Genomic DNA, 26,450 nt, shown 5'->3' on the forward strand with positions numbered 1-26,450 from the left:
CCAAATTAAATCCCACCCATTCCCTGCAGCAGCCGCTGTCCCCGGGAGCGTCAGCCAAGGGCCGGTACCTAACCAGCAGGATGGATTAGGAGGATGTATTAGGAGAATACCTGACCTGATGGATTTGGGGCCATTTGGGGCAGCCCTGGAACCCTTCAGGGCTCCTCTCGCCCGCTGCTCGCCCCACATCTCCGGCCGGAGGTGCCGCAGGGTCCCCGCTCGCCATCCCGGGGGCCGGGCAGGTTGCAGAGCTCGGCCTCTCCCTCGGAGTGAACGGGCCGGGCTCTCGCTGCTCTCATGGGATCATTAATTACAGAGCCCCGGGCAGGTTGAAGAGCTCGGCCTTTCCCTCGGCATGGCCGGGCCGGGCTCACGCTGCTCTCATGGGATAATTAATTTTTTTAGAGGCCCGGGTGAGCTGCAGCAAACGCGCTCGCCCGCCGGCCAAGCCTCCCGCGGGGATTAACGTGAAGGAGCGGGGCATTGTGTCCCCCATCCCCCTCGGGATGCGGAGCCGCGTCCCTCCTTGTCCCTCCTTGTCCCTCCTTGTCCCTCCTTGTCCCTCCTTGTTCCCCCTTGTCCCTCCTTGTTCCCCCCTTGTTCACCCTTGTCCCTCCTTGTCCCTCCTTGCTCTCCTCTCCTCTCCTCGCTGCTTTAATCCCCACGCGTGGCCGGGCTGGCTCTGGGGACTGGGGCTGTGTCCCCGTGCGGGTGGGACAGGGACACACGCCCGGCTTGGTGTCCCCAAAGGCTTCTCAAGGGCTCCCGTCGGGTTAAACCCGGCCCGGGCTGGGCTTAATTCCCTCACTCGGGACATGACCAGGGACGCAGGCATGGATTTAGTGACAAGCTCCGCAGAGGTGGCTCTGGGCTCTCCGGGGGAAGGGGCCCGGGGGTCCCGCATCTTCTTCATTTGCTCCATCTCTCCCCGAGCGCTGCTCCGGCAGCTCCGGGGTTAAGCCCCGCTCAGCGGAGCCTGGCGGGGGCTGATGAGCAGCGGCTGCCGCCGGAGCTCGGCCCCCTCCTCGGCGTGTGCGAGGGGAATGTGCGAATATATTTGTGTACGAACGTGTAAAATGGCCATTACACACACGGTATGAATGAGCGCCGGGGTCTATCCGAGCCACGCGTACCTGCGCGTGTGTCCAGGTACGCTTTACCCAAATCCAGAATAAAGCTCTCGGGTGATTTCCCGGCGCTGCGGAAGGGCCCCACGCGTGTCACGGCCCCACGTCCCCCGTGTCCCCTCCCGCGGGCAGCTGAGCCGCGGCTGGGGCGACGAGGCCCCCTCGGGGTCACCGAGAAGGGCAGCGAGGGCCAAGGGGCTCGGCCGGGAGCGAGCCGGGGCTGTCCCCCCGCCCCCGGCTCCCCCCGGGCCGGCCTCCCGTCCCCCCGGCAGCGCGGATTGCGGCTCCGCGCTGGATTTGGGTCCCTCGGAGGGCGCTGCGCGGGAGGACACGTCACGGATCCATTATCCCCTCCCCTCTTGAGGCTCTCCTGGCTTTCTGCAGCCTTTGCTAAAGAATTAACCGAGAGGTCCGCTTCAGAGCTCCTTCTGCCACTGGGGAAAAAAAATAAATAAAAAAGGCGAGGAAAGAAAAGGAAAAAGAGAAAAGAAGAAAAAAAAGAGCGGAGATATCGGTGCTTTCAGACGAGGAGCGTGGCGGCTGTGATTTCCGAGAGGAGAGGAATTTTACCTTCGATCCTTGCCGAATTGCGGGAGGTGAATATAGCAAACCCTCCCCTTGCCTTTGAAAGGCATGTCTCAGCCAAAGAGCTACCGCTTCGCTCTTGAAATACGTGACAAATAAACAAGAAACAAACAAAAATTAGAGAGAGGAAAGATTCCTATCTTTCAAATTATTTTTCTTTAAAAGGGGAGAAAAAAAAACTCCAACAAAAAAAAAAAAAAAACAAAAAACACCAAACCAATAAATAAAAGCAACAAAATCAATGCCGCGCCTCTGCCAGCGCTCGGACTTGTTTGGAAAGAGACAACGCTGAAGTGGCACTGGTCCCGAGGAAAACGGATCCTTTAATTTGACTCCGCATGAGAAGCGCGCTTGGAGCCGGGCGCAGCGGCCGCAGCGGCGGGAGCAGCCCCGCAGCCCCCGCAGCCCCCGCAGCCCCCGCGGCAGCCCCGGCGCTGCCGGAGCCCCCCGGGCACGGGCGGAGCAGCAGCAGCGCCCTTGGGCCGCGGGAGGCGGAGGGGAAGGAGAGCCGCTGATCCCGGAGCGCTCCAGCCACCAGCTGCCGCCGCAGCCACGGGCTTGGACTTCGCTTCAACGGGGAGCTCGTCGTGTCCTCGGCATCTCCGGGACCAGCTCGTTTTGCACTTCGTTCTACGTCTTTCGTTTTCTCCCTTTTTTTTTTTTCCTTCTTCTCTCGAGAGACAAAATGTCCAAAAATGGTTCAGCCTGCTTAGCCCAGTGATTTCTTGCACGGACGCTCTATTTTTCTTTCTTTCTTTTTTTTTTTTTTTTTAATTATTATTTTTGGATGGGGCAGGATTGAGTAGAAGAAATCGTTCGGTGAAGGGAACCCGGCGGTTTGCTCCCCGTTAAGGAGAAGATCAAGATCCGATTCGCAGCTGCCCGCAGAGGACGGGGGCTGCCGTGGGTCTTTCAGCCTGGCTGTCGGAGCCCTCGCTGCTGCAGGTTAAGAGCAGAACTGCCTTCTCCGAGCGGCTTTCCTGCCCTGCTTGTAGCTCAGAGATCGCCTCCCCCCTCCTCGCACCATTTCTGTTCGTGTTGGTTTTGTTTGGTCGGTTTAGCTTTATTTTTCCCTCCCCTTTTTGTCTTTTTTTTTTTCCCCTTTCGTTTATTATTATTATTATTAATTATTTGATTTGGGTAAATTGCCTTCCTGCAACGAAAACACTAACTCTGCATTGGAAATCCATGCCCCCTGCCATTCGGAAGAACCGGGTCTAATATGCCAGTGACATCCCCGCCTTGCAGCAGTCGCGATGAAGGAAAAATCCAAGAACGCGGCAAAGACTAGACGGGAAAAAGAAAATGGAGAATTCTACGAACTGGCCAAACTCCTGCCCCTGCCCTCAGCCATCACCTCGCAGCTGGACAAGGCGTCCATCATCCGCCTCACCACCAGCTACCTGAAAATGCGAGCCGTCTTCCCCGAAGGTAAAAGCGGCCCCGGGGGCTCCGGGAGCCCGCACGGGAGGGACGGGGACAGAGCGGGCAGGGGGTGCTGCGGTGGGCACGGCCCCACCAGCGCCCGGGCAGGAGGGAGGGGATGCCCGCAGGGGTCTCGGAACGGGGTGAGCGAGCGAGAAGGGATTGAGGGAGAAGCGGGCTGGGAATGATCCCGGCTGCGGTGGGAGGCACAGCCGTCCGCTTCATCCCCCATTTCTCCCCTTCCTCCTCCTCCTCGGCTGCCGCTTCAGCTCCGGTGGCTCGGGGATGCCGTCCCGATGAGAGCGGGCTCGGTTCGTGTGTTCGGCCCCGGCTCCCGGGGATGGCCCCTGAGCACGGCGCTTCCCGTCCGGGCACGGCCTCGGGGGGGAAAAAAGAAAACAAACTGTGTGGTTGTTATTATTGTTTTGTTTTGGTTGGAGTTCTCTGGAGCCAGGGAAGCAGGCTGGTAATGAAGGCGCGGCCGCTCCGCAGCGAGGCCCTGCGGCTTCTCCCGGGGAGAGAGAGGGGAGAGCGGGGAAGGAGGATCCTGCCCGGGCCGGACAGGGGCTGCGGCTCCCGTGGCTCTTCTCGGGGCCTCCCAGCAGCCAGGCCCGGCATCAATCCCGCTGGATTTGGGGGAAATCATCCCCTCGGGAGGCTCCTGCCTTCCCCCGAGCGCCCCCGAGGGAGGCTGCGGGCCGGGGGCTGTCGGTGCGGCCGCGGAGCTGATGCGAGCGGCGGAATGAAGCGCTGGGCAGTGCCTGCGGGTGGCTAAATAAAGCCCAGCAGCCCCGCTTTGTCATTTGTTTGTGCCTCTCCGCACTGGGAGCAGGGTGAAGGAATTAGCGAATTCCGCAGGGGAAGGTCTGCTCTCCGGCGCGGTTTCTAAGGAGCTTTATTAAAAGGCTAAAAAGAAAAGAAAAACACGACCAAAAAATAAAATAGGGGGAGGGCGGAGGAAAAAAAAAAAAAACAACCAAAAAACTCCCATCCCGAGTAAAAGCTTACCGTCGTGGCCATTTCATTCAGAATTTTCGGGAGCACGGAGCAGCCGTGCTATTACGGGAAGCCAGGGCTCCCGAGCCAGCGGAGCGAGGGGAGCGAGGCGCTGCTCCGCCGCATTTTCCAGCCATTATTCCCCACCGGGAAATTTCCCCCTGAGAAATAAAGCGTCGTAATTTCGAGGGGGGCGGTGGTTGGGGTGGGGGGGTCACTGGCCGGCCGTGCCTGGCGAACGTGCCCCCGAACGCCTTTGATTTAGGAGGGAGAGAAAGCGGCACGTTTCGAGATGCTGCTGGATGCGTCCCGGGCTTTTCCAGCCCTGCTGATCCTCAAGAGCAAGGAGCCGACCCCGAGAGCAGGTTTATACCCACAGCTCGGGCGTGTTTTATGTGTCTGTCTTCCCTAAACAGGCCGGGCGTGCGCTTCCGCACACTCTGCTTATTAAGGGCAACGTTTAAATGCATACAGCGAATTCCTGATCTTTCATCGTCTTAAGTACGGCTGGAAATACATTTTAAACCAAAGCTTTGCATCCAGGGATGACAGGCCGGGAGGGAATTGCCTCCTCCGGTCCCCGAGCCCTGCGTTTAGTGCCTGGCAGGGTGCAGGGGAGAGGGGGGAGCCGGGCAGACGCGGCTGCAGAAGGATTTTTTAAGGGGGGGTTTCTTCCACACAGTCCCGCATCGCCCGAACTTCCCTCTCCCTCGGGATTTGCCCGTGGAAAGAGAGGAAGGGGGGTCCCCGTCCGTCCGTCCTTCTGTCCGTCCTCCCTCCCCCCTCCTCACGCTCGGCTACTGGTTTCCAGTTGGCTTTGCTGGGAGTGGAAAGAGCCCGGAAAGGAGTCCCAGCCTAAATCCCGGGCCAGCCCGAACCCCATGGCGAGGGCTGGACGCGGTGTGTCCCGGGCTGTGAAATGAAGGCGGGCACGGAGCAGCACCTGGGCTGCCCAGCCCGTCACCTCTGAGGCTCAAAGGGGTGCCAGGGTGGGGGGGACAGGTCTGAGACGCCACCAGACGCGTGCTAGGCCCGGACTAACTGCGGCCAGCACGGGCAGAAACGCCGCTCGGCTGCAGAGCTGGCTTCCAGCTCCGTCTAGACTGCAGGGAAAGAGAGAAAGAGAGTTGTGTTTTTAAACCCCTCGGTGGAGGGCTCACCTCCTGATTTCCACACGTAGTTTAGGAAAAGTTTGAGCCCCTCAGCGAGGTGGCTGATCCCGACAGGGCCTGGGACAGGATTCCTGCTCAGCCCGGCCGGGCTTTTCCCGGAGATGGACCCAACCCGCTCAGACTCCAGAGAGCCAAAGGGGATTTAAACCCCGGCTCCTTTCGCCCTCGCAGCCCAAGCCCTGCAAGGGACAAGTTCGGGCTGCGAAATTCCAGATTGTGTCCTGCGGTACCGCCGCGACCTTGAGATTCAGGAGTTAAAGTCAGGACACATCAGCCTCCAGCCTCCCGCTCCCTAACACCGTCTTCTCTCGTGTTTTCGGGGTTTTTGTTGTTGTTGTTATTGCCACGGTTTTCTTGCTGTAGAACAAAAATACACCACGAGTCGTCCTCTGCCTCCGCTGTCAGTATTTTTTTTATTAATTTTTTATTTTTACTTTGAAAAGGAGTTAATGAAGGAAAGAGAGGCGAGAATGAACCGCGTTTAAAAACTGCGATTCTCTGCCCCCCGGTTACGGCAGACTGGTGAAATCGTCACCCTCTCCCTCCCCCGTCCCCGACGCAGTGTCCAAAACCGATTATGAAATTGGACATTTATGGTTGTTTCAACCGGATGGGAGCCAGCTAATTAATATGTGACCCAAAATACAATGTGCGCAATACAAAATAATCCGAATAAAGTGACGGAGCGGTAGATCTCAGACCTTCCTTATTCCGAGAGGCAGACAATAGAAATTACTAGGAATATTCACAGCCCCCATTTAAACCTGGCCACGAATGTATATTTTAAGAAAATCAAAGCGAATCGCAGCCATTTCATCTGATGGTCGCACGCGCTCGGAAAAGGTTCGTTAATGAATTAAACAAATAAATAAAGCGCGAGGCGTGGGTAATCCCTTTTTGGAAAGCCAGGCCTTATTGTACTAACCACTAATAGTGACATTAAAGGTCTTACTAAAACAAAAGTGCTTTTTTTCGGCTTTTCCTGGGGCCGTTCCCAGGCGGCGGGAGCCTGGTGCGGGGACGGGCGGCGGGGTCGGGGCGGGGACGAGCGGCGGGGTCGCTCCGGTCTCTCCCGGCCGGAGGGGAGGGAAGGAGGGAGGGAAGGAGGGAGAGGAAGGGCGGGGGTCACAGCCGTGGGTCTGCCCGTGACCTCCCTGTCTGTAGGACGGCCGCTCTGGGGCCTCTTAGCACGACCTGGTGGGTTGGGCTCGGCGGGGAGCGCCGGGTTTGTGCGGGTGTCCTGGGGGGCAGATTTGTTAGAGTATTTTTTCCTCGCTTTTCTTCTTTTCATTTTTTTTTCTGGGAGTTCACCCTTTTAAATGTTTTAAATTTTATTTTTTATAAAATAAAAATCTTTCCGCCCGTCCTTCCCACCGCCCAGCCCTCGGCCGCCTTCCCGGCGCTGAGCCCGCAGAGAGGAGCGGGCGGCCCCGCACGTCTCTGCCCGGCCCTGCTCCTTCCCAGACCTGCCTGACCTGGGGGTTTCCCCCTCTCAGAGGTTCCCCTGGCCGGGCCCGGGTGTTCCCCGCTTGCTCCGGACCCAGCGGTGCCGTCGGGGCTGAGATTCCCCCGGCCCCCGCTGCAGACGGGGCTCGGTGTCAGCGCTGCCCTCGCCCCCTCCCCACGGGGTGACAGCAGAGCCTCGGAGCTCAACCAAGGGCACAAAGCTCGGTGGAGAAAAAACAGGGGCACAAATCTTGGTGGAACAAAACCAGGGGCACAAAGCTCGGTGGAGTACCGGGGCTGCCCCTCGGGAATGTCCCCGAGGCTTTCCCGGCCGAGGGAGGCACAACCGCGCTGGGGAAACCCCAAAAAGCAGAATTGGCTGCGAGCCCCCAGGGTTTGTCCTTGTTCCTTGTGAAGGCTGCGGGACCTTGCGCTCCGCGGAGCAGCCCAGCAGACACAAAGGAAACAGTCCAAGTTACAGGGCAACCCGATACTGAACGTAATACATGGCTGGGTAATTCTTTTAGCAGAATCCCAAGCTGAAAAGCTACCGGGCTTTCAAATGTGTGTGCGGAAGGACTTCTGTATGCCGAGAGCAAAGGTGGGAGTTGTTCCCAAATATTTCTAGATCTTATTACAGTTCCACTCACCCCGCTGGCTCCCTGGAAACCGGGAAATGTCCAAACGGTACAAAGTGAGTGCCGAGGTACTTTGAAAACAGCCAGAGATGTCAAAAGGGACGGAGGGCGATTTTGTCCGTGTTTGCCACAGGGAGCGTTTGTACGAAAATCCCCCAGTTTTTCAGCGGCAAAAGAAGCAGGAATTTTGAGGTGTTTGTTTAAAACCCCGTCTGATTCCGAGCTGGAGCTGTCGGAGCCGGAGCTGCCTCCCGGTGCCCGGAGGGTTCCGGCGGGCACAGCCGCGCTCGGGGCCGGGGTTCGCCCTGCCCGGCACCCCGCTCCTGCCCTACCCGCCCTCCCCGGACCCGGGGGGACAGACACCGGTCCGAACACCGGGAAAAGCAGGAGAGAGGCTCATCTCGCCCATGTCTGCTGCGGCGGGGCGCCAGAAAAGCGGAGGTTGAGCCTGGGGCTGGCCAGACACAGTCCCGCAGGGCCCTGGGCTCTGCGGCTGAGCCCAGCCCCGGCTCTCCGCGCTCCCCGCTGCCGGAATTCCCTCGGATCGCTGGATCTGGGTGATCCCGGAGCCTCTGGCACGGCAAAGGGTGCTCACCCCCACGGGTGTTCCCAGCGTTTGCGGGCAGGATGCTCCAGCCGCCCGCTGGCTGGGAATTCTCTCTCGGGATAATTCCTGCTGCGAGGGGACATCTGGAAATGTCCCTTCCCAAACTACCCCGTGGGGGACACCCGGCAGCATCCCCAGGCAGGGATCGCCTCCCATCCCAGCCAAGGAGCGCTGCAGAAAGGCTCGCTGTGGATTCGCAGGGATTTTGGCCTCGCTCCAGGCCAGGGAGCGAATTTGGGAGTTATTTCCCGGCCGGGCAGGAGCAGCCAGGCCCAGCCTATGGCATCCATACATTTACAGGAACGCGCGTCCGCAAATGTCTCGGAGGAGAAGTTAATGGGCGTTAGTCCTTTATTCGAATGTAAGGTTTTATTCGTTTCGTTTTCACCTTTAAAGCGATCTGCTGGCGGATTAAATGATAAAATCGCCGGCTTTAAAATAAGCTCAGACGAATGCCAGGCTGATCCACCGAACGCGTTTACGCCTGATGCGCGTTCGCGATTCCGACTCCAATTTAAAATTCCTAAGGGAGCAAATCTGAGCAAGTGACATTTTTTATTCCGGGCTAGGAAAAAACCCCAGACCCCTTGCAGATTTTGGGGTGCTGAGAAAGGACAGGACGGAGCGAATTGTCTCGCACGGGTGGGGCAGAGACGCGGCTCGTTCTTGAAGGGTTTCGTGAGAGCTCAAGGAATAAATCTGCTCCATCTTTGGGAATGGGAGAGCTCAGGGCAGTTTTTACGCCTCTCTTTGTAGGTTTGCAGTCTTATATTTCGAAATTTGTAATTAGTAAATCGAAATAAGGGCAAACCCCGCGGCACAGGGACAGACTCTGGAGTTTGCATTTGTTGCCGTTTCGGGAAAGAAACTGCAGGATAATTCCGCCATTCCCAAACTTTTTTGTCCCGAGAAACAAAAAAGCCTTTCAGCAAAAAGAACATTTTTACCGTGTCTCTGGAAGTTTAGGAACCTTTTCTGAAAGGAGAATTGGGAAAAGGCGGAGAAAAGCGCGAATTTTCGTTTGACTCTCCCGAACAAATTTCCCAGCGCTTCTTTCAGAGCAGGGAAGGTGTTCTTCCGTTCCCCACGGGAAAACGCGGTCAATTCCCGGGATTTGGAGAGACCGACACTTGGTGGGGATGCAAACCCCTCTTTTTGGGTGCTGCTGCTGCCTCGGGACGGCGAAAAGGAGGGGTCAGGGCCGGGCGAGGTCCCCGGTGTCCCCTGCCTGGCTTGGGAAGCTCCTCAGCGCTTTCCCGGCGGGAGCGGGACACGGAGCCAGGCAGCGGGAAGGGAACCGAAACTCGGGGGAAGCCCCGCGGGAGATCCTGCCCATCCCAAGGGATGCCCCAAGGGTGGAGAGAAATCCCCCCATCATTCCCAGGCCGGGTTTAAGTGCCCAGAGCACAAACGGATCCGGAATCACGGAGCTGGAGCTCAGGGCAGGAATTTCTGCCAGTTTTCCCTCCCGTTCCGGAGGCACAGCCGGGAGAAGGCAGATTTCTTTGGAAACACCTGGGAGGCCAGAGGGCACCGGGGGAAAACGCGGGGCTCCGTTTCGTAGCGGGGCATCCGCGAAACGGGCCGGAATTCCAGGCTGGCAGCACCGAATCATCCGGGGCTACGGGCCAAAAAAATCCTTTTTTGGGTTTTGAGGCCTCCCCGAAGCCGAAGGTTGTTGTTTCTCTCCAAAAACGAGGCACCAAACGGATGCGGGCGCGTCCTTCCCTTCCCCTCCATCCCTTGGGGACAGTGACCCCTCTGTCACCGGGTGGTGGCCTCGGCTCCTCGGGGAGCTCCTGAAAGTTTCCTCGGGGAGCTCCTGAAAGTTTCCTTGGGGAGCTCCTGAAAGGCTCCTTTTTACCCTGGCAGCGAAAATCAACCACCCAACCAACCAACCCAACCAGCGCACCAGCCCCAGCCCCGCCGCCCCTCCTCGCCCCAAGGCAGCTCCGTCAGGAACCGTCCACTGCCCCGGGCTCGGCTGTGGGCTCGGGTTTAGGCTCGGCTGTGGGCTCGGGTTTAGGCTCGGCTGTGGGCTCGGGTTTGGGCTCGGCTGTGGGCTCGGGTTTAGGCTCTGGTTTGGGCTCGGGTTTGGGCTCGGGTTTGGGCTCGGCTGTGGAGTCGGGTTTGGAGTCAGGTTTGGGGTCGGATTTGGGCTCGTGTGTGGGGTTGGGCTGTGAGGTCAGGCTGTGGGATCGGGCTGTGGGCTCGGGTTTGAGGTCGGGCTGTGGGCTCGGGTTTCGGATCAGGTTTAGACTCAAGCTGTGGGGTCGGGTTTGGGCTCGGTTTGGGCTCGGTTTGGGCTCGGGCTGTGGGCTCAGGTTTGGGTTCGGTTTGGGCTCGGTTTGGGCTCGGGCTGTGGGCTCAGGTTTGGGTTCGGTTTGGGCTCGGGTTTGGGCTCGGACTGTGGGCTCGGGTTTCGGCTTAGGTTTAGACTCAGGCTGTGGGCTCGGGTTTGGGCTCGGGCTGTGAGCTCGGGTTTAGGCTCAGGTTTAGACTCAGGCTGTGGGGTCAGGTTTGGGCTCGGGCTATGGGGTTGGGGCTCGAAGGGGCCGGAGGACGAAACTCTGTCGGTCCCGTCCGTGCTCAGGTGAAATCGGAGCAGTTTATCTCCAATCGAGCTCCGGCCCTCTTTAACCTCCTCATCCTCCTCATCCTCCTTGGCCACCTCGGGGGTGGCCGCTCACAGGGACAAGGGCAGGGACAGGGACAGGGACAGGGACAGGGATAAGGACACAGGGACAGGGACAGGGCCGATGCAAGGACGGGACGGACCCGGCGGGCGATGGGAGCGGCTGCGGCCGCGTCCCTGGAGGAATTCCCTCCGAGGAATTCGGGGAAAGCGCATCCGCGGGGATGCTCCGCTCCAGAAAAAGAACAATTCACCCCCAAAAACTGTGTGGAGAAGGGACTTAGCCTTTGCCACCGCGGGAGGAGGGGGAGCAGGGGCAGGGGGACAGCTCGGGCTGCGCTGCCTGCTCTGACCAAATCCTTGGGGGTTTTTGTAGGTCTGGGCGACGCCTGGGGACAGCCGAGCAGGATCGGCCCTTTGGATAACGTGGCCATGGAGCTCGGATCCCACTTGCTTCAGGTAGGGCGCATGGGAAACTCGGGACTGAGGGGCTGCCTCTCCTCCTCCTTCTCCTTTTCCTCCTTTTCCTCCTTTTCCTCCTTTTCCTCCTCTTCCTCCTCCTTTTCCTCCGCCTCCTTTTCCTCCGCCTCCTTTTCCTCCTCCTCCTCCCCCTCCTCCTCCTCCTCTCGCACCACCACAGTAGCCCGGCTGAAGCCTTCATCTCATCGGGCTGGGAGAGCAGAAAACCAGAGGCACCAACCACTTAAATTCCAATTATTCCATTGTTTTTCGCCTTTGATATCGGCAGAAACAAGAGGCGCCCGTCCCCTCTGTGCACGCCCAGCTCTCCCAGCCCTGAAAGCTTCCAGCAGCCGCCCCAAAAGTGCCGGGGATGTCCCCAGGGAGCCCCCGGGGGAGGGGACCGGTGTTCCCCGGTGGTGACACCTGGGAGGGGACAACACCTGGATTGGATCTCTCGGGATTTTAGCACCTGAAAATCCCGCTGTTCACAATCCCGGTGATCTGCTCTGGAATTCCTCTGAATTCTGAATTTAGGAAGTCGTAGCAGCCGGGGCGAGGCTGCCAGCAGTAGGAATAAAAAAAAATTTTAAAAATGCGTTTAACTCAATTTATATATATATATATAATATATATTTTTTATATATATAAGTTTTAGCTTTAATTTAATTTTATTTTTATTTATATATACTATATACTGTATATAATATGTAATATAGTATATAGTATATAGTATATAGTATATAGTATATAGTATATAGTATATACTATATACTATATACTATATACTATATATTATATATCACATATATAATATATAATATATAATATAATATAATATAATATAATATAATATAATATAATATAATATAATATAATATAATATAATATAATATATATAATATATAATATATAATATATATTTATTTATTTCTATTTTTAAGTTTTAATTTTGATTTTGATTTTATATTTATATATTTATATATTTATATATTTATATATTTATATATTTATATATTTATATATTTATATATTTATATATTTATGTATATTTTATTTACATATATTCTTATATATTTTATTTACATATATATTTTATTTATCTATTTATTTATTTATCAGTACGTGAACCAGACGCAGCGCGGGTTTTCTCCCCCGATTTTAAAGAGCCACTAAACCGGAATGGTTTACTGGGCGGGTTTTTTGCGGGAGGTGAATTCCTGCTCACGGAGCTGGGGCTGTTTTCAGCTCGGCCGGGGATAAAAACCCGACAGAAAATCCCTGCCCCGGCCGCGGTGCCGCCGCTCCGGCCTTTGGAAGGACGAGCGCCGCTCTTTATTTGGGATCACAGAGCATCGGCCGCTGCCCTGCGGGGAACAATGAGATTTTTGGGAAGCACTGAGAACATCCAGGCGATGGCAGAGCTCAAAGTCATCTCCTCGGGAGGCATTTCCAGCCTGGAATTTATTTTATTTTATTTTATTTTATTTTATTTTATTTTATTTTATTTTATTTTATTTTATTTTATTTTATTTTATTTTATTCAATTTATTTTATTCCATTTTATTTTATTCCATTTTATTCCATTTTATTTTATTCCATTTTATTTTATTTTATTTCAAGTAGCTGCTGCCCTCTTGGCTGTTTCAGTCACGAGTCCACCTGGAAATGCTGATCTAGCTGTGTATAATAATCTGTATGATAATTTAATTTATGTATTAAAATACAGACCCAATTGTAGAAATCATTGCTGTTGCTCCTCCTCCTGGCTGGTCCCTGTTTTGTCTGGCATTAATTGAATTTATAACAAATTAAATGCTGACCACCTGCAACTCTCATTTTACATTCAGTTATTTCTGAATGACGAATGCTGAAGGTTTTCATAAACCCACATTTACTGCAAACATTTTTTTTCTTAAAGATCCTTAGACAGAAATTTTCCATGTGAATTTTCAGCTTCAATGAGCTTCCCTGTACATGAAATTTTGGGATGTGCTGCAGTAACAGCAGCATTGAGCCAAGCTTATTAATGATAAATTAATAAACAATCAATAATTAAGGGTAAAGCAATTGCAAGACAACAGTGTTCAAAGCAAAATTGTGGCTAAAACTGCAATAAACTATTTCCCATTATAATATTGCTACAAAATTTAATTTATGCTTAAAAAAAAATGGCAAAGAGTAATCTGGTTTCAATTATATGCTGTAGAGTCATTAGTAGGCCAGAGAATAATTTGGAATATTTTCTTATTGGGGTGGCACTAGAGGTGCATGAAGTAGACAGGATTTTATTGCTTCTCTTCCAGCTCAGTGACTTTAAATGGATTCAAACAGGTGGTTGTTTCACTTAGGCACTGTAAAAATTATTTTTCTCTTCCAAATATATTTTCCAGTGATATTCACATGTGGGAATATCGAATTGGCCTCCTCAAAACTGATTCATCTATTAAATAGTTTGTGTTGGATATTCAAATATCATGTGTTGATCAAAGCTTTCTGTGCTGGCTAGGGATAATGCAGATTTTTTGCTATCAGCTGCTTTGGAAAAAATGCCTGAAATTGGGCACTGAAAAATCCAGACCCCCCCAAACTGAGAGGTTTTGTACCCAAATCATGGCCAGTTTTGGCTGAGCTTCACCACATGATTTATTTATTTCTCCTATAAATAATATCTGACCAAACCAAACTTCAGTTTTTACTCGCCCAGGCAATATTTGCCTCCCAGTCAATTTCCTGTCAAGGAGAATTTGTAGGATTGGGTCCCAAGTTTGCTTTGGTTGAGGTGTGCAGACAGCAAGGATAAAACTTTATCACACTCAGAGAGGGATATTTGTGTTTATTCATTTTGGATGCTGGCAGAGGATGAGGATGGTCAGGGTTTTTTATGGCAGAAAGTTTCTAAATTGAAGGGAGGGATCATTTATACACAGCCACAAATGAATTCTTTATTTTTGTTTTGGAAGGTAAATTCCCTTTGAGACTCAAAGAGAGATATTTGTGCTTATTAATTTGACTTTTTCTGCTTTCCTTTTGGAAGCTCACATTGTTGCAGAGCAGAGAGCTCTCTGTTCAGAAACACATCCTGGAAAATGCAGCCAAATTTCAGCGTTGCTGGTGGTGCCATGAAATAAATTGCAAATAGCTGGTTCTGCCAATTCCACCATAAAAAACAGCTCAGGTAGGGCCTGACTTCCCCTTGAGCAGCACAGAGCTCAGGATTTGGGCTAAGCACTAAAAAAAAGCTGAATAGCAGCAAAATATTCCCTGGAATTGCAGCAGCAAAGCTGCATCTGCAGGGGACGAGGTGGATTTCACAGTGACCCTGAGCTTAAGGGAACAAAACCAGATAAAAGGATATAAACCCATAAAAACCACTTCTGAACCCCTGTTCCTCTTAGAAAAAGTCATTTTGGGGATAAACAGCCACCATAAATAGTTCTTTTAACCTGTTAATTTTAAAAATATGAGCAGGAAACATTCTTAGTGCTGGTTGTTCACTCTGTTCTGGGACAGTTTTAGTTGTTCCAAACCATTTAATTCATGTTCAAATTCCTTTAAATCTTGCTTTGCTTGAAAATCAGCTTCCCTTCACAAGGGCCCAATTTTCTGCTCATTTTTCAGCCTGGGTTTCTCTCACTCCGAATTTTTAATCCTGAAGGATTCAGGATTTGACCTGCTCAAATCCATCCATTTCATCAGTGCCATTATCCCAAAGCACTGAGCATCCCCATCCATCCTGGATGGAGCAGAAATTCCCTGCCCTGTATTATTTTTTTCTCCCAAAATTTTCCAATTTTTGCCCAGAAATTGTTCTTTTGGAGGGATATCCATCCACCAGATCTTGTGGGTCTTGCTATTATTATTATTATTATTATTATTATTATTATTATTTTATTATTTATTTATTTATTTATATTTTTGTTTTTATTTTTATTTTTATGTTTATTTTTATTTTTATTTTTATTTTTATTTTATTTTTATTCTTATTCTTATTCTTATTTTTATTTTTTATTTTTTATTTTTATTTTTATTCTATTCCTTAAATTTTGCTGTTTGCTGCTGTCGAAGTCAGAAATCATCCTTCAAAATCCCTTTTTTTTCCCACTGTAAATGCTTTAAACAGATTTCTTGCTTCTTACCCTGTGCATTTCTCTCCATTTCAGACTTTGGATGGCTTTGTTTTCGTCGTGGCATCCGATGGCAAAATAATGTACATTTCTGAAACAGCATCTGTGCACCTTGGCCTGTCCCAGGTACGTGCTCTGACACCTAAAATATAAATAAAATAAAACTGCTAAATACAAATTTGGACTCTCACACTGCTGCCTTGCTTTTATATAAAGTAATTTTTTTTTTCAGGGCTGTTTGAAGCTTTTTTCTCCCTGAAAAGGGCTTTGGTAAAAGACTCAAATTTCCTTTCCTTGCCACCACATCAGCCTGGATTTATATCTGTTCTTGTTCATTGTATTTTACTCCTCATTACCTTTCAGAAGGGCCATAAATAATTTGATATTGCAAATTGCAGATGGAGGCAGGGCCTGAAATCCAAGTGTGGGCAGGCAATAGGGCTGAACTAAAACCTCAGAATTTGACTCTGGGAGCCTCAGATTGTGTCAGATAGTGAGGCTGCCCAAGAAAGGCAGAGAAATCTGATGTGGAGCAGGGGGTTTATGGTAAATGCACTGGAGGAGGAGAAAAAAATAAAAATAAAAATAAATAATAAAAAAAAAAGATTGTGTCAGATATTGAGATTGCCTGTGAAAGGGAGGGAAATCTGAATGGGGGTTTATGGTAAATGTGCTGGAGTAGGAGAAAAAAATAAAAATAAAAATATTTTTAAAAAGAGGAAAAAATCCTTTAGAGTGGGCACAGAAAGACCTTTTTATTAAATGATTTGACAATAAAAATAAATCTCAGAATTTGACTCTGGGAGCCTCAGATTGTGTCAGATATTGAGGCTGCCCGTGAAAGGGAGAAAAATCTGATGTGGAACACAGGGTTTATGGCAAATGTGCTGGAGGAGGAGAAAAAAATAAAATAAAAAGGAAAAAATCCTTTAGAGTGGGCACAGAAAGGCCTTTATATTAAATAATTTGATAATTAACTGAAATAAACCTCAGAATTTGACTCTGGCAGCCTTAGATTGTGTCAGATAGTGAGGCTGCCCGTGAAAGGGAGGGAAATCTGAACAGGGGTTTATGGTAAATGTGCTGGAGGAGGAGGAAAAAAATAAAAATAAAAATAAAAATAAAAATAAATAAAGCAGGAGAAGGGGGGCAGATTTATGAGTGTTCACATGGAATTCAGGGCAGTTTTTCCTGAGTTTTTCCAGCTCAGTGCTCTTTTCAGTAAAGCATTTTATATGGTTGTGATAGAACTCATAAAACTCAGTTTACTACTGTTCTGCTCCAGAGCTATGAGGGGGTTTTATGGTTTTTTTTTTTTTTGCTCTTAGATGGACATTTCTAATTTTATTTTTGCCTTCTTGGGATAGGCACAGGGGCAAAGAGCCTGAATTTATTGTAGAAATTGAAATTAAAGTAGAAAATGACTTTCCATGCCTTTGTTTGCGACTGAAATTCATTGGTAGCACCTGACCTAAAGTTTGCCAAAGTCCCATTAAAAAAAGTTCCTCATAAATTTCAGCAGGCCCTGGATGAGACTTGCAAGGAGCTGAAGGGTTCACTTGTGTATCAAACATTTATCAATAAATAAATGAATTGAAATAAAGCTAAAACAGCAGAGGAGATGAAGGTGAGAGAGGAGAATATTCTGAAATATTCTGGTTGATTTATCCTGTGGCTGTTTCCAAAAACAGAGAGAGGGGGGTTTTAATGGTGGGGATTATCTCTGTACCTTAATTTTTTTTGTAGTAATCAATATTCTTAATAGAAAAAAAAAAAAAGTGGAGTTTTTTAGATGTGTGTTTATACCAGTGATATTAAAATCAGTGGCTATGAGAGAAAATAGAACTCAAGAGGTAGAGAAAACAAGGACATAAACCCATAAAAACTACTTCCAAACCCCTGTTCCTCTTAGAAAAAGTAATTTTGGGGATAAACAGCCACCAATAAATACTTTTTTACCTGTTAATTTTAAAAATATGAGCAGGAAACATTCTTAGTGCTGGTTGTTCACTCTGTTCTGGGACAGTTTTGGTTGTTTCACACCATTTAATTCATGTTCAAATTCCTTTAAATCTTGCTTTGCTTGAAAATCAGCTTCCCTTCACAAGGGCCCAATTTTCTGCTCATTTTTCAGCCTGGGTTTCTCTCACCCCGAATTTTTAATCCTGAAGGATTCAGGATTTGACCTGCTCAAATCCATCCATTTCATCAGTGCCATTATCCCAAAGCACTGAGCATCCCCATCCATCCTGGATGGAGCAGAAATTCCCTGCCCTGTATTATTTTTTGCTCCCAAAACTTTCCAATTTTTGCCCAGAAATTGTTCTTCTGGAGGAATATCAAGCCACCAGATCATGTGGCTCTTGGTGGTATTATTATGATTATGATTATTATTATTATGATTATGATTATTTTTATTATTATTATTTTATATTTTATATTTAATTATTTTTAATTTATTTTTATTATTAACCCAGTTATTTGGGGCAATTAAAGAATTATGGGATCAATGGGGCACTAGACAGACTTTGGCACATGTAGGAAGAGGGGACTGGCAGTGTCACACAAGTTTTAATCCAATTTATCCCTCCTGGTCATCTGCACTCACTGAATTCCACGTGCATGCACATATCTATAAATTCTAAGTGCAAGAAGTGCTGAGGAAAATCAGGAGGTTTGGCCAGGTTGGTGTTTTTTTTGAATTTTAAGTTTAATCAGCAAAATCCCAAACTTTTCATTTCAGCAGAGGTTTGGAACAACCGAGCTTGAAAGCTGTGGGATTTGAAATATAAGGGATTCTCAAAACACAAAAATTCACAGTGCAAGGGGCTTTATTTTTAAAATTTATTTATAAATCAAACCTTTACATTAATTTTTAATTTGTTTATAAAATTTCATCCTGACTTACCACCAACCTGTTCTTGCTCTGCCTCAATATTCTCTTTTTGAAGGGATCATTTTGCACTGATGTTGGGCTGTTTCCACTCCTCAAAACACAAATCCATTGATCCTGGGACGTTCCTGCCAGCTCCCAGGGCCTCCAAAGGAGTTCTTGTTCCCACTCCTCTGGAAATCCTGGCATTTCTGCCCCTGCCATCAACCAGAATGGGCTTGGGCAGGAGAAGGAAATTCCCCCATAATAGAATAAAAAATAAATCCCACATTAAATCTCCAACGAGTGCCCTCACAGAGCCAAAGCAAGCTGAGAGCAGAGCGGTGGTGATTGGAAAAAAAATCCTTTAGAGTGGGCACAGAGAGGCCTTTTTATTAAATAATTCGACAATTAACTAGCCCACACATCAATTTCCTGCTCGAGTGCCATTTGTTTGAAAATATATCGTTCAACTAAATAAAAAAGCCATTTAAAAAAAGATTTTTGCAGCCTATTTTTGGAGGCCTGCTACAGCGGCCTTTCTCTTCTGCTTGAATTTGACTTCAGCAGGAAGAAATTAAAGCTTGAGCAAAAGCCAGGCTGCCTAAACCAGTCATAAATTTCAAGCCAGCGTTAGGGATTGTTTTGGAGCACGGCTTTGCCTCAGAAACTGAGTTTCTGAAAAATCTACATCTTCATTTGTGGCCCTGCCACTTCATTTGTGGCTTTGGAGTTTGGTTTGCGCCCAGCTGGAGCAGGAAAATTGGGAATTTTGCTGGAGGACCCTTCCTCCAGCCCATCCCAGCCCAGGGATGAGCTGCCTTGGACTGCCTGGCACAGAAAATTTCTTTTTTTGCCTTTTTTTCCCCATGGATAACAAATAGCTTTAATTCCCAAAATATTTTTTTCCCCTCAGAATCCAAAGGCACAAAAAAGAGAGGAAAATCCTCTCGGGCAACGATGTGGAAAGACAAATTTTAATTCAATTTGAAGGTCTGGAGCTTATTCCAGCAGTTTTCTGGATCCATGAGGGAGCCAGGATAATCTTTGACTTTTGATAAATCTTGAAAAATATTTCACCACAAATGAATTTTTCCAGGAGTTTATTTTGCTTTTATCCAATGAGTCTATGAGAGGTAAAATATGCAATTATTTGCTCTAGAATCCACCCACTTAGCCCTGTGTGTTTATTATGAATCATTCCTTGGCTGGAAAAAGAAAAAATAAATCTGAGTTGCTCACAAACCCCCTGTTAGTAGGAAATGCTGAGATTTGCTATTTACAGCTATTAAAAACTGCATCAAGGAAGGTGCTTTAATAACCCGAGGCATGGGGCTTTAGCTTTATGAATTGAGCTGCAGAATTTCTGTATTTTTAAAGTTTTCAGGGTTTCATTGTGGCCTCTGAGAGAGCTGAATGTGCCTGGCAGGGGGTGAGACTCCAAATTATGGATCCATATTTTGGTTATTTGACTCTGCCTTAGCCCCCATCTCTTTGCTGGTGGTTTTATTATTTTAAAGCCAATTTTGAAAGTCAGTTTTGGGGTCAGGTGTTGGAATGTGAAATGCAGGGAACTCTCAGAACTTTGGGGGTGTAAGCCAGAGCTTAGAATTTAACCCAGGATTTGATCTGAGACCTTGGGAAAGGCTCCCAAACTGAGGTGCTGGAAGGGAAAATGTGGATTTGTGGTTTAAAGCAGAGACAGGTTAAGCTAAGGAAAGGGAAGTTTGAAGTTTTAGAGTTTAAGAAATAAAAATAAAAGTAGTTCCAGAGGTAAACAAGGAGTTCAGGATGCAGCACTGTAGGTTTGTGTGTCAGAACATGGTTGGCTAAGAAAGCTCACACTGTAACATGGGTCCATGAGATGAAATATTTAACGACAAAAACATAAATATCCTTTGTTTTATTGGTCAATAAACCCTTAAAAAATCTTGTAATTAAGGGGTTTGTGGCATTCTGAACCATGCAGTGAAGGTGTGAGCTGAACTCACCCTTCCTGCCTATATAGAAGACAAGAAAAATAAATCACATCACCTAAAAAACTCAGAGTTCCCATCCCTAACTCATTCAAAATTCATCCAAAATCCCCACGGTCAGGGTTGCACCTTTGCCTCCTGCTGATTTTCCTGGGCTTGCAAATAAACCCATCAGAATAAAAATCTCTTCAGTGTTTATAGCAAGGAAAACCAGTCATTACTGCACAGAGAATTTTAGGCTTGCATTTTAGACATAAAATTTTAGACATAAAATTTTAGACATAAAACATTTTAGACATATTTTTAGACGAAAAAATAAGATTTTGGATAAAACTGTGACCTTTGACCCTTTGAATCCTGTGGAAAAATGTGCATTTCCACGAGGAATCATTTTAAAATCGGTGATGAGTTTGGGAGAAGCAAGAGCCATCCATGAGTTAGAGTTTTTAAGAGAAAACATCAATTACAATTGATGACGTTGGTCAGCTTGATTGGGGTTTTTTATGTCAGAAAGTCCCTAAATTGAAGGAATATTTATAGGGATTTACATATATACATCTACATATATATACATATATATATATTTTTAATTTATTTATTTATAGGGAATTTATACACAGCCACCCATGAATTATCTTTTTTTTTCTTTTTCTTTTGGAAGGGAAATTCTCTGCTAAAAATGGCTCTTTCATTCCAAGGGCAAAACATTGACAGGGAAAAAAATCACTCTTAACCAAATATAAAATAACAAGGAGAGGTTTGTGAGTGATGCTCCTTGGCAATTTTGTCCTGTTCTGAAAATGAAATGTCCATCACCAGAAGAAATTTTAGGTATTTTTTTTTTTTAATGCAGGTGATCAGGATATTTATGAGGACACCTCTGGACATTGGCAGGATGTTTGTCCCCTTGTGATTAGAAATAAGCAGAAGAATTTCCAGGCATGACTCACAGGGAGATTTTGTGTTTTCCTTCCTCTCTGACCAGAAATTGGACGTGGGGTGTTCCTGCAGCAAGCCCCCACCTGTTTGGGGCTGAAAAGGAGCAGCCAGGGCTTTTTAGGGGCAACTTTTAGAGAAAATTACAAACATGAAGCAATGCAGACAATCCTCTTCCCCATTCCATTTCTTTCTTTCTTTCTTTCTTTCTTTCTTTCTTTCTTTCTTTCTTTCTTTCTTTCTTTCTTTCTTTCTTTCTTTCTTTCTTTCTTTCTTTCTTTCTTTCTTTCTTTCTTTCTTTCTTTCTTTCTTTTCTTTCTTTCTTTCTTTCTTTCTTTCTTTCTTTCTTTCTTTCTTTCTTTCTTTTCTTTCTTTCTTTCTTTCTTTCTTTCTTTCTTTCTTTCTTTCTTTCTTTCTTTCTTTTCTTTCTTTCTTTCTTTCTTTCTTTCTTTCTTTCTTTCTTTCTTTCTTTCTTTCTTTCTTTCTTTTCCTTCCGCCACTTCCTTCAGCCACTTCCTTCCTTCCACCACTTCCTTCCTTTTCTTCCTTTTCCCCTCTTTCTCTTTCTCTTTCTCTTTCTCTTTCTCTTTCTCTTTCTCTTTCTCTTTCTCTTTCTCTTTCTCTTTCTCTTTCTCTTTCTCTTTCTCTTTCTCTTTCTCTTTCTCTTTCCCTTTCCCTTTCCCTTTTCCCTTTCCCTTTCCCTTTCCCTTTCCCTTTCCCTTTCTCTTCTCCATCTCCCCTTTCCTTATTTTTTCCTCTTTTTTCACTTCTTTCCCTGACTCAGTGCATTTCCAGTCTGTTCAGAAGATCAGCTCCCTGTTGATGTTTTTGTGTTTGCTGTTGGAAAGGAGCAGCGGAGGAGAAGATGTTTACGGGGGGGGGGAAAAAAAAGCGAGTTTGCACAGCCCTGGGAAGGGACATTCCATGAATAATGCAGAAAATGGATGAGGAACATTTTCAGGGAAAAAAAAAAAAGATTGCTTTGTGTGGGCAGACACCTTCATTTATTCCAAAGAAAAGGCAACTGCCAGGATCTGAGAGAGGAGCAGGATTGGCTCAGGAGAATGGCTCCAGTTACTGCCCCTCTCTGACCTGGGGGCCCGAGGCACACGGGGCAGCTCCGAGCAACTGAGACTCACTTCAAACCCAGCACTGGCAGCAGCCTCCTGGTTTCCTTAAAATTTCAATCTTTTTAAATTCGTTTTTTGGAGATTTTTACAAATTTAAAGCCAGGTGCAATCAACTGGGATTCATTTCTGTGTCAAAAACAAATAATCCCACAATTCTTCCTGTTCTTCCCACATCAATCCCTCATTCTCTGCAACTTTCTTTGCCTCATCCTGCATAGACAAGGAAATTCAGGGCCAGAATAAGGAAAATTATTTTCAGTTTTGATCCATTTATGTGCATTTTGTATCAAATTTTGGGGAAATTAATCAATAAAAACCTCAAAGCGACAGCATCTCCTTTGGATTCCCAGACTTGGAGGAGATAAATAAAGGAATTCAGCTCTGTTTCCAGACCAATTCCTCATTCTCTGCTGCTTGCTTTGCCTCATCCTGTATAGACAAGGAAATTCAGGGCCAGAATAAGGAAAATTATTTTCAGTTTTGATCCATTTATGTGCATTTTATATCAAATTTTGGGGAAATTAATCGATAAAAACCTCAAAGCGACAGCATCTCCTTTGGATTCCCAGAATTAGAGAAGATAAATAAAGGAATTCAGCTCTGTTTCCAGATCTATTCCTCATTCTCTGCTGCTTGCTTTGCCTCATCCTGCATAGACAAGGAAATTCAGGGCCAGAATAAGGAAAATGATCTTCACTGTGAGTGTTTGTTCAGAGCAGAGAAAATCCATGGAAATCTGATTTTTGGGTTTTCTCAGAGGCCATTAGTGTACCTTCATTTTTTGTAGTAATCCATATTTTTAATTGAAAAAAAAAATGGAGCTCTTTGGATGTGTGTTTGTGTTTGTTGGAACCCTGGGTGCTGAGAATTATAAACTTTCTGTGCTGCCAGGCACTGACCCCCAGGAGAACACTGCATTGACCTGAGGCCCTGCAGAAGCTTCCAAAATTCAATAATAAAACTGAGATTAAAGGTGTGGAGTTTGAATAGAAGTGTGTGATATCACAGGGTGGGAAACTCAGAGTTGAAGGGTTTAGAATACAGGAATAGATAAAGCAAGATGGAGGTTTTAGGGTGGAGGCTGCTCCTTCTTCTCCACCTTCTTCTCCTCCTTCTTCTTCTTCTCCTTCTCGTTGTTCTCCTTTTCCTCCTTCTTCTCCTTCTTCTTCCCCTTCTTCTCCTGCTTCTTCTTTTCCTTTTTCCTCCTCCTTCTCCTCCTTCTTCATCTTCTTCTTCTCCTTCCTCTTTACATTCTTTTTCTTCTTCACATTCTTCTTTTCCTCCTCCTCCTCCTCCTCCTCCTCCTCCTCCTCCTCCTCCTCCTCCTCCTCCTCTCCTCCTCCTCCTCCTTCTCCTTCTCCTTCTCCTTCTTCTTCTTCTTCTTCTTCTTCTTCTTCTTCTTCTCCTTCTCCTTCTCCTTCTCCTTCTCCTTCTCCTTCTCCTTCTCCTCCTCTTCCTCCTTCACCTTCTTCTCCATGGGTTTGGGTGGTTTTGTGCCATTGGATAAAAAAGTCCCCATTGCAGGCATGGGTGGTTGGGTATTGGGTTAAAAGTGAAAATAATTGAGGTGTCATTTCTTAATTGGACAGTTTATCCTTCAAAGGCCTTGTAGAGAGAGACAGAGCTCCGTTTTTAGTTGGTTGGAGTGAAGTGCTGCAGAACTCAGGGTTTGTGAGACTGTGACAGAGATAAGAACTGATAAACATCTGAGTCCCAACAACAAATACCCTCTCACACATTTCATCCTGACCCTGGAAGAAAAAAGAAGCAAAGACTCACCATGTGTTTATAACAGTGATATTAGGATTAGTGGCTATGAGAGAAAATAGAGCTCAAGAGGTAGAGAAAACGAGGATATAAACCCATAAAAACCCTTTCCAAACCCCTGTTCCTCGAATATCTTCAGAAAAAGTCATTTTGGCCCTGCTGGTGGTGGGAAAACACAAAGGGGTTGTGTGAGAGCAGGTGAGAGTTTCTGGGAACCTGCAGGAACATCATTTTTATTTTAATATTTGCCTTCCTGAGAGGCATTTCTACAGCTCCGGGTTTTCCTCCCGTTTGTGGCAATTTAACTTTTCTACAGCTGCTCTAATTTATCACTTCATTCCCAGCTCTAACAGGAGCTCCTCTGTCCCTGACGCAACACCAGAAGTTCCCACAAAAACCTCTCTGGCATCAATCACTGCTGAGGAAAGAATTAATTGGGATTAATGGCCGTGATTTGGAAGATGCTTTTGATACACCCAGCTCATGTTTTAACACTGGAGTGTTTGAGGGCAGAAAATGATCCAGCTGCTTTTATTCCATGGTTTTTTCCAGGTGGAGCTCACTGGAAACAGCATTTATGAGTACATCCACCCCTCAGACCATGATGAGATGACTGCTGTCCTCACTGCCCACCAGCCTCTGCATCCCCACCTCCTGCAAGGTATTTCTGAGATTTGCCATCAAAACATAGGGGAAAAGTAAAAACAAAAAAAAACAATTCCAGGCTGAAATGTAACAAATTGCAACCCAAAGCATTCCATGAATCCATAAGTTCATTTATATTTACATTTACATTTACATTTACATTTACATATACATTTACATTTACATTTACATTTACACTTACATTTACATTTACATTTATTTACGGATTTATTTTTATTTTTATTATAGTTACAGTGATAGTTATATTTTATTTTTATTTTATGGTTGGTTTTGTTTATGGTTATGGTTATCTTTACTTATTTTTATTATTTTTATTTTTATTTTTATTTTCTTTTTTTATTTTCATTTTTATTTATCCTATTCAAAGCTCAAATGGGGGAGCTGCAGAAACTCAAAGCTGTGATCCAGGATTTAATGTTCTTACAGGGAATAAGGTACTCTCAATTAAATAATGCCTTTTGTGCCATGGATATTTTTATTTTTATTTCATTTATTTTAATTTTTTAATCTTTATTTTTATTCTTATTTTTATTCTTATTTTTATTTTTACTGGTTGAACCTCAAATGGGGGAGCAGCAGAAACTCAAAACTCTGATCCAGGATTTAATGTTCTTACAGGGAATAAGGTACCTTAAATTAAATAATGCCTTTTTATTTAATTTATTTTTAATTTTTATCTTTATTTTTATTTTTATTCTTAATTTTATTTTTATTTTTTTTTTTATTCTTATTTTTTATTCTTACTTTTATTTTACTGGTCGAACCTCAAATGGAGGAGCAGCAGAAACTCAAAACTCTGATCCAGGATTTAATGTTCTTACATTAGGCACCCTAAATTAAAAAATGCCTTTTATGCCATGGAGCTTTTTATTTTTATTTAATTTTAATTTAATTTAATTTTTATTTTTATTTGTATTTTTATTTTATTTTCATTTTTATTTTTATTTATCCTGTTCAAAGCTCAAATGGGGGAGCAGCAGGAACTCAAAACTGTGATCCAGGATTTAATGTTCTTACAGGGAATAAAGTACCTTAAATTAAACAATGCCTTTTATGCCATGGAGCTGTAAAGAGGTTTTTATCTCAGCCCAGGGGTTGTTTCATCTCTTTTATTTTGTCATCACTGCTGTGGCTGCAGAAATCTTGTGGTGGCCTGGCTGTGCACAGCTCAGCTGCGAGGTCTCAGTGGGAAAAGGACCGACAAAACATCAGCTAATTGGGAAATAAAAGGATATTTTGAATATTTTAAGACAACTGTTAAATTCAAAGCTTGGACAACAAAACCAGACTTAACATTCTCCACTGTAGGCAGAGCAGAAGTGGGTTTGGCAAAGGAAAAATCTCATTTAAAAAGTGACTTTTTGTGGAAAATCTCGTCCTGTTCTGCTGTCGCCCACAGAAATACTGAGCCCGCCCCTTGTGTGTGAAGTTGTCACCTCAGTGCCGCAATTTCTGTGTCAGAAACAAAAATATTCTCATTTTTTTAGTTTGTGCTTCCTCGGGGGCAATCCTTTGAACTCCCAAAGATCAGAACCAGTCTGGCTCCAGCACAAAGGAGCTCCCACTTGTGTTTCACAATTGATTTATTTGGATTTATTGATTTCAGTTTTTGTCAGTCTTTTCCAAGCACAGCTCCTAAAACCATGAGCAATTTTGGGTTCTTGTTACAATTTTATCCAGGATTTTTTGGGGTTTTTTCAGTTTTGGTGTCCCTCTGTGATTCCATCAGGGCAGAAGTGTAAATTCTGAATTCAGGGAATGTTGATGTGCCTGGGAGCACCTGGACTGCTCCAAATGCTGGAAATGCAAGAATTATCTCAGCCTCCTTCTCTTTTCTTCCTCCCCAAACAGTTTTTTTTTTTTTAAAAAACCCTCCCTTGGTGTCT

At 46.3% G+C, this 26,450-nt stretch overlaps 1 protein-coding gene across 1 annotated transcript in view; it reads left to right on the forward strand.

The window, feature by feature from the left end:
• The first annotated feature begins 1,444 nt into the window (after positions 1–1,444).
• SIM2 (SIM bHLH transcription factor 2) overlaps positions 1,445–26,450 on the forward strand; it is a 62,118-nt gene continuing 37,112 nt past the window's right edge. Inside the window, exons 1-4 of the mRNA XM_030970742.1 lie at positions 1,445–3,143; positions 11,008–11,090; positions 15,254–15,343; positions 24,451–24,559. Of these exons, the coding sequence (XP_030826602.1) occupies positions 2,969–3,143; positions 11,008–11,090; positions 15,254–15,343; positions 24,451–24,559 (457 nt within the window). The 5' untranslated portion in view covers positions 1,445–2,968. The remainder of the gene's footprint in view (positions 3,144–11,007; positions 11,091–15,253; positions 15,344–24,450; positions 24,560–26,450) is intronic.

The sequence above is a fragment of the Camarhynchus parvulus genome, chromosome 1, assembly GCF_901933205.1.
Source record: "Camarhynchus parvulus chromosome 1, STF_HiC, whole genome shotgun sequence".
In the NCBI taxonomy this organism is placed as follows: Eukaryota; Metazoa; Chordata; class Aves; order Passeriformes; family Thraupidae; genus Camarhynchus; species Camarhynchus parvulus.